General features: G+C 35.4%; 1 protein-coding gene across 1 annotated transcript in view; it reads right to left on the bottom strand.

The window, feature by feature from the left end:
- Positions 1-8,301, bottom strand: part of zbbx (zinc finger, B-box domain containing) — a 36,018-nt gene that overhangs the window by 9,367 nt on the left and 18,350 nt on the right. The window contains exons 10-16 of the mRNA XM_041269881.1: positions 4,667-4,787; positions 3,646-3,749; positions 3,081-3,190; positions 2,624-2,685; positions 2,194-2,405; positions 1,278-1,570; positions 230-395 (exon numbers count right to left, since the gene is read on the bottom strand). Coding sequence (XP_041125815.1) covers positions 230-395; positions 1,278-1,570; positions 2,194-2,405; positions 2,624-2,685; positions 3,081-3,190; positions 3,646-3,749; positions 4,667-4,787 — 1,068 coding nt within the window. The remainder of the gene's footprint in view (positions 1-229; positions 396-1,277; positions 1,571-2,193; positions 2,406-2,623; positions 2,686-3,080; positions 3,191-3,645; positions 3,750-4,666; positions 4,788-8,301) is intronic.

The following is an 8,301-nucleotide window of genomic DNA, read 5'->3' as shown; positions in this document are numbered from 1 at the left end:
CACACGTGGGGCCATGTACAGGTGGACTTTCTGGGAATGCATACATTGTTTTTCAGGGCAGATCTATTTTTATAATTATACACACAGAAGCCATGTTAAGAACCTGCAGGGTCTCAAAAGTTACTGCTCGGCCTATATTTAGTGGAAAATAGGGTCCTATGTTCATGATGAAAATGTATTTTGCATACTGTAACAAAACAGTCTGTCATGACAATAAAATATTTCCTACCTTCAGTCTGCAAGTCCTGTTTATTTTCTTCACTTTGACAGGAGGCACGTTGAGGGAAAGGATCTGAACTGATGTGTGCAGGGTCCAGGCCTAGTGTAAAAAAGCCATTTAGGCCAGTATAGTGGTCCACTTCCATAGGTTGTCTTTGAGCAAGCTCATGCAGTGCCTATCAGGAAAAGATAACAAATATCATCTACGGTTCAGTGATTTATACACTAGCCCAAACAACAGATCTGCAATCTGCAGTGCATGTAATAAAATAAAGTGAATAAAACAAAATGCATACTTTACATTAAGGACTGACTTATAAACCGAAACCAATAAATGCCTAACATACAAGGACATTACAGAGTACTGCCTAATACGTTTTTTACTGGCTGACAGAAAAAATATGTAAAAATGATTTTATGTGCTTCAATATGTAATTTAAGACACTCAACAAACCATTTTGTGTCATTGTTTTTTTCTTGCCTTGCAAGAGCTGCATCGTTAAAGCAATGTCATGACAAGTGTTACTTTCAAATTACATTTTCTGTTTCAAATGTCTTGAGATTTCAAAGTAGACTGCACTGCAGTAAGAAAGGAAATAAGAAATTAAATTATTTAAATCTGAATTATACCTAATTAATAATTTTGTGCATCACTGAAAACCAGGAAAATTATATAATGATGTGTCATGCTCCTGGATGGTTCATTGTTCACTAATGACTGCCTTTCTCGCTCATCTAACAAGCTGACATTGGTGTGCCAAGTAACACTTAGAAATATCTGAATTGTGACCCATTCACTTTGCTGAATTCTCACATTTAGCCAATTATACTTTTTGCAGGAAAGGTTTCATAATTTGCCTTTATAATCCCCCTGTGTGTCAATAAGTGAGCAAGCACATAAAAGCCAAAGATGTTTGTTATTTTTTTTAATAAAAACTGAACCTGTCCTCGAGCTGTACAGAGATCAGTTGCCAAAGTCAAATATACTTTTTATCTCTTCTGCAGTTAGTAAATGACTGGTTCCACTTTCTTCTGTTTTAATTAGTTGTATATTTTACCATAGACGGCTTTACAGAGAGGCCCACATCTATGCTTTCTGTAGTACTGCCATTCGCCAGCAAACGGTTTCTGCCTGGAACTTCATCTGCAGTGGAAGCTGCATCTTCCAGAGAAACATTTAATAACAGTGATGTATTATGAGATTTCAGCGGTTCACTAGTGGTTTGCTTTTCATTCTTTTGCCTTTGTTTTTGTTTTGGTCTCCGTGGACTGTTTTGGGCCATTCTTTCTGTTTTAGCAGAAACAGACAGAGAACATGAAAGATGCACATTTGTGCTTGATGTTTTTCCAGCTGTTGTATAAACAAAAGACAAAAAAAAAAAAAAACAGAATTAGTTCTGTTGGATAAGCAATTATTATTTCTGTTTTCTGAAGGTATTAAACACATCTACAGAGGATTTCAAATTCGCACTGGAAAGTAAATTCAGTTGACATAACAATGTACAAAGTACAGTCGGGAATGGATTCTGACTCCCTTTTGCAGCTAATGCATTAGTGATGGGTATCCATGGCAGCCTAATGTTACAATCCATATTGTATGTCACTGGCAAACAGTTTCAAGAGGAGATATTCATAAAATATTTGACAGTAGTCAGACAGCAACGGGGCTCAAAAACTGTGTCTCTACTAATATCAACGAATGATACAAGATAGTAAGTAATACAGTATAGCAGTACTAGTAATATTGTGGAAATGTATACATTCAGACACACATCAGCATTACAGTTAATATTAGACTAAAGTTCTAATTAATATTTACAAATATTTATATAATCATACTTACAATTCTCAATGGCATCACACTGTCTCATACAAGTACTGTATTTTAAGAATCAATTACACTTTTAAGTGCCTCATGCAATTTTAAAACCTTTTTTTTTTAAGCTGTAGTTGCAGTTATACATTCTCTTGTACCTGAGAGAAGTCTCTGCTTGCTTGCTGAGGTGCTTGTGCTACTGCTTGATGAAAGGGTTTTTTCATCTTCAGATAATGTGGCCATGAGGGAAGACATTCCAATGTTCTTTGATTCTTGGACTGCTGACATTTCTGACCTTTTGTCAAAAGACAAATTCAGCTCTGTCAAGTAGAGATTGTTTCTCAAGTGAGTCAGCTTTTTCTCTCTGGTTCTTGACAAAAGGAAAATGAAAAGTAAGCAATTGTATTGAAATGTTAAACAATACTCCTCAAAAAATAACTATGCAAACAAAAAATCTGTCCAAATGAATGGTCCCTCAACTTTCACGCTGCTGTAGGAAGAGCTTTGCTTAGGTCGGTAATGAGTTAGCGTAACAAGTGTTCTGTACAATGGAGTTTTTATTATTATTAAAATATATATTTAACGTACTCTTCGATATCTGCTTCCTCCACCACATAGCTGTTACTCTCCTCCAAGTGCTCTTTAACAACCTAAAGAGAAAAATACTGTTATTTGTTTACATACATCCATAGGGTACATCCATACAGTAAACAAATGTAAAGATAAAAATACTAGTATAACAGGGCTTATTTTTGAGCAAGCGCTTCCACCATATACAGTAGCTGTTAGTTTTCATGCAGTCCTTTTCCCCTAGGTAACGCTCGAGAGAAAACCCGGAACATTTTTTACTGGCATTGTAATTTAGAAATGTGTTTATCAAATCTGGGGTAAGTGGCCTAAATGCCTTTCAATAAATGTACAGTTTAATTAAGACTGAAAAATGGATCGGTCAATGTATTATGCAGTAAAGCTATTTCAGCAGGGGGTTTAAATGCACTGACACTTTACCACATTTGAAACCTTTTAAAAACGAGAAAAATCTTACCTCGTCCAATTCTAAAATACTTAAGGATGATCCAGTCAGCTGATTATGCTGATGAAACTCATCTACTTTAAAAAGAGCAGTGTAATATCTGTGTTCCTCCATCTCTTCAGCTACAGCGTTTAAGGAAAGAGACAGATTGCACACAGTTATTATTATTATTATTATTATTATTATTATTATTATTATTATTATTATTATTATTATTATTATTATTATGATGATGATTAATTTTTACTGCTGTTATTAACAGCAGCTGTTTAATACAGTTGAAATAGAACTATCTTCAAACACTGTGGCCTGATAAAAACACAGTACCTGCTTGCAGCAGCTGTAAAATGATCTACAGCCACAACCTTTATTCACACTTCATACTGGTTCTCATGCCCCTTCCCATCTCAAAAGGGTAATAATCCCCCACCCCCCACCCCCCCACCAAAGCAAACTCCACTGCAATCAACGTCCCAAACTTTCACCACGTTGAATCCCTCAGGATTTTGACTACTACCTGAAGAGTGAGCAGGGTCCACTTACTGTATCATTGTATATTTAAAAAAATGGATCTAACCAGTCAAACTCAGCCCTTCTTCATCCATCAGCATGTCTGACTCCATTAAGGGTGTTTGAGGTGAAGAGGTCAAAGACATCGATCCACACTGCTGTACAGGGGTTCTGGAAAGAAAATGCAACAGCTCAAAAACAATACTGGTTTAATAGTGAATCACAGAATAAAGGAGATTATCTTTTTTATCATCTATCAATTGCTTTGAATGACATTGCTGGCCTTGTTGCTTTCAGTACACAAATCCAACGCCACAAAAAAAGTGTGTGTTTCTAATGTATGATAAAGCAAATGTATCATCTGGACACCTTCTATATCACTTCCTCCACCAGTAAGTCTGAAGGGGAAGAATTTCTTTCAGTCTGTATTCCACAGTTGTATTGTTAAGAGTGCCAGTTCAAACCTCACTGATATAACTCGCTTCCAACTGTCATGCCATAATTGGATTGCTATGCTGTTGACAGATAAGAATATATGTCCTGATATAATCGTTTTTTGGGGTTTTTTTTAACCAATTATTTTTGTGTACCTACATTACCTTTTTCTTTTTGATTTTGCACCTTATGGTACACAGCAGTTTTCCTTTTTAATATATATATATATATATATATATATATATATATATATATATATATATATATATATATATATATATATATATATTCATTTTTATATCATTGGAACTTATTATAACTAAGACGTTATAATATATTCTGCAATTTACTAAATAAAAACGGTGGGTCGTTAGTGCCACCCAGCAATCACTGTTTTCCCCTTGTCTTTCTAGATCCTGCTCATGATCTCTTGCGAGGTTGCTGTTGCTGCTGCATGGTGATACAAACACAACGGTCTATGTGTATAGTTATATTATATATATATATATATATATATATATATATATATATATATATATATATATACACACACACACACACACACACACACACACACACACACACACGCGCAATCTAAAGGGTTGCATAACAAAAAAAGTGAAAGAAAATATGCAGAAATTCATTTTCCATACCTTCTATGTTTTTTTAATAGCAGTCTCTCCATATAACTCAGACTGTGTTCACTGAAGTCAATGTCAACTGGTTTTCTTGCATCTGACAGGTCTGCTTGAACTGCAGATACCCCTGTGAACACTGAAAAGTATTTATAATTCTTTAAAAGCATTTATAATTTAGATTCTTGGTCTGGTTAACAAGCTGAGTGGTGCATTGCAGTCTAGCAACCCTGTATACTGGACCCTAGGTGCCAGAGACTGTTGCCAAAAAGATAAAAGCAGCATTAAAATAAAATGTTACAGCTTCAGAATACCCAACGGAGCTATGACAGAAAATGAGAGAAGTGACCAGACAAAGAGACATTGATCCCGTTCACACCATGGACCCCGTTCATACCATGTACCCCGTTCACACTACTGGACTGGCCCAGGGTCGCCACAGATTTAGTTCTGCAACCCCATTTACATTTGCAGTTTAAAACAACTTTGAGCATTCACATGTGACTGAAAACCACGCCTAAAATGTGGCAAATTGCTTGTTTTTTTAATGGAACGATAGCCTGCACTCAGAATGGAAGAGCTACCAGGATATACAGTAATCCTTGATTTGTAGCAGATGTTTCTTATTAATTTTTTTTTTTTCAATGCAACACAGTAGCAACTGTATGGTATATGTTAAAAAAACATATATTATTGACTATACATTATTCTCTCAAGAACACAGAGGTATTTAGAATGCAGGAAACCGCAACTTGCTAGTGTTGACAGGTGTAAATATTTATTTTCGTAACAGATACTTCACTTAGATTGCAAATGACTATCATGTTGTACATACAATGACTGACATTCACAAGATAAGCTCACTATTGACTATCTAATAATGGTACTACTGCTCCCTCCTAAGGAAAGACATAGCATTAAATAAATTACACGTGTGTCTTCTCATACATATTTGTTTAACCTACACTAATGTATCTTTGTCTATAAACACGATCGTTAAACTATTCTATTGTTTACTCATTATTATTATCATTGTCATTATTATTCTCTAGTCCTTAACCATTACCACTTCATTGAGGGAAGCACCTTAATCTAAATACAACAATGCATTGTCATATATCAAATAGACTTTGGTCAACAACATGCATGATACATGAGAAACCACTGCTCTATCACCAGTAAAATAACATTAACAATAATAATCACAATAACAGACATTGAAATATTACAGGGAGGATCTCACCCTCACATGGGTCATCAACAACCTTAATATTTGTGGATGAGAACAGTATTTTATGTGTGTGTAAAATCAAGCAGCTAAAAGAAATGATTGGCATTTTAATGTAAAGACACACACTTCTGTAGCCATGTATATCATTGCATGTAAAATAAACAACGGTGGCTGTATATGCCAAGTCACCAGCACCATCAGTGGTCATAAATTGTATGATGTAGAAATAATTAGCATGCAATATTAATCCACAGCTGTCTTGGCTAGCAGAACATTCACCTTTCTAGCTACCTTTCACGTGTGTGGGAGTATGGGAGTGTCTACTGAGCTATGCAACCACATTGGTCATGTGATACAAAAAGGCTGGCCCTAGTCTGTTTTGCAGTTATGCATATGGTCCCAGCCCTGGAACGTTCACGTATGAGAAAAGGCAGCTCTGGGCCACCTTAAAGTGTAAACGGGGTCTTACACATCCACTGTGAGCGTGACTAGCTGACAACACCAAACTTAGTTATATGACAGGAAAGCCGGAAGTAGAAAACAAGGAGAACTGTGAAAATGTACAGCTTGTCAGTTGCCCTGACTGTGTCAATAAAGCCTGTGGAGCGATAAAACCTGTTGCAGAATTTAAAAAGCAGATGAGACTTTCTTTTCTTAATGTACTTTGCTATATCAAGCACCCCTTGAAAGAAGACATGAACCCACACACTGCTCATTATTATGTCAGAATCAGCCTCTTTAAAACATGTGAGCTTTGATCCACGATGTGCTACCTCTCTTCTGGGGGACTGCAGAGTAGGGGTGTGATGACAAATGTTTTGTGATGATCAGTTCGTCACAGTGTTATAATATAATACATTTGCTTTGAGTCTGTTAAATGAACTAAATGTCAAAAGTAAGTTTTATTACTGTACTGTAAATACAATGATAAAAATGTTCATCTTGAAGAACAACTGGACTGGTTGGGAAAATGGACTAGTCATGGCAAAGCTTTGTCTGACTGGAAGAAGAGGTGTGTGTTTCGGGCATAGTGAGGCCTTATTGTCCTGCTCCATTAAATATGTATTAATGTACTAATCTGTTGCTAGCCACCAGAAGAGAATACTGAGTAGTGTACGTGTACATAAACAGATGTGAAAAAAAAAAAAAATATATATATATATATATATATATATATATATATATATATATATATATATATATATATATATATATATATATATATATATATATATATAAACTGTGCTTTAACGAATTTCACCAGGAATTTTAAAATTGGTCTGTTCTTACGACTACCCCGGTTGGGGCCTTTTTTTTTTTTTTAATCCATGCCTAAGTGGTTGTTAAACTTTCTTTTTTACGATGGAAATAATCTGTTTTCAGATTAGTTAAAACTAACACATTATGACAGACAATGGAGTCCGACCCTTGGACAATGAAAAACTGGAACAGCATTGGTGATAAACTTGTTTTGCAAATCAAAAAGTGACAAAGAATTGTACAAAGGCGAGAAGTCTTATCTTGTCCTTCAGTAAAGAACATGCCAATATTGGCCAGTGATAGGCTTTCAGCCAGCCTTCCTAATTACAGAAGAACAGTATCTGGGGAGTTTGAAGAAGCAATAAAAGGGAATGTATACATTTTATTCTGAGATGGTGGTTACATTCTTAATGACAACTGCTTTTCATTTATACATAATTATAAAGAATCCCATCAAAGGGAATAACACATTAATGTCTGCCTAATCCACTGTTAATAATGGTCATGTAGCCTTCATCCACTAAAGTGTAGCCTCCAGCTACAATTACTAGCATATTACAAACTAGATACCCACTAAATATAAAATCATGTACAACATATAAAATCATACATTAAAGTCATTTTGAATGGATTGCTAAGATCAGCCATATTACTTAATCACTGAATCATCTTGATTCTAGCACAAGTAAACCAGATTTGTGGTTGATGATACAAAAAACACATGACTGGAAAAAGAGTTCAAAAGAGTTGTTACATTTACAAGAACCACTATGCACAGTAACCTATGATTCAAGGATTCATTTAATAATTTCTGCGCTAAAAAAATAAATAAATAATTGTTGCAAGGGGTCATGCACCCCCCCCCCCCACCCATTTCACATGGGTTAAATGACATCTTTACCAGTCTGAAGTACTTAAGCAGTTTTAATGTCAACATGAAGGTAGTTAAGTGGAGAGCTCTACTCACAATCTATATTATACAAAGAGATGGCAAAGCCATAGACACTGGCAATCACATCTATGCTGACATATATTTTCGCACTACTCCTCATTGTTGCATTCCTCTTTGCAAAAGCCGTCATGTTGTCATGTATCTGCAGGACACGAAGGACATGTCATCCATCATTCCTGAGTACATCACATTCTATTTGCATGCCTAAAT

This window comes from Polyodon spathula, chromosome 14, assembly GCF_017654505.1.
Source record: "Polyodon spathula isolate WHYD16114869_AA chromosome 14, ASM1765450v1, whole genome shotgun sequence".
NCBI lineage: Eukaryota > Metazoa > Chordata > Actinopteri > Acipenseriformes > Polyodontidae > Polyodon > Polyodon spathula.
This window is presented reverse-complemented; position numbering and strand designations above follow the sequence as displayed.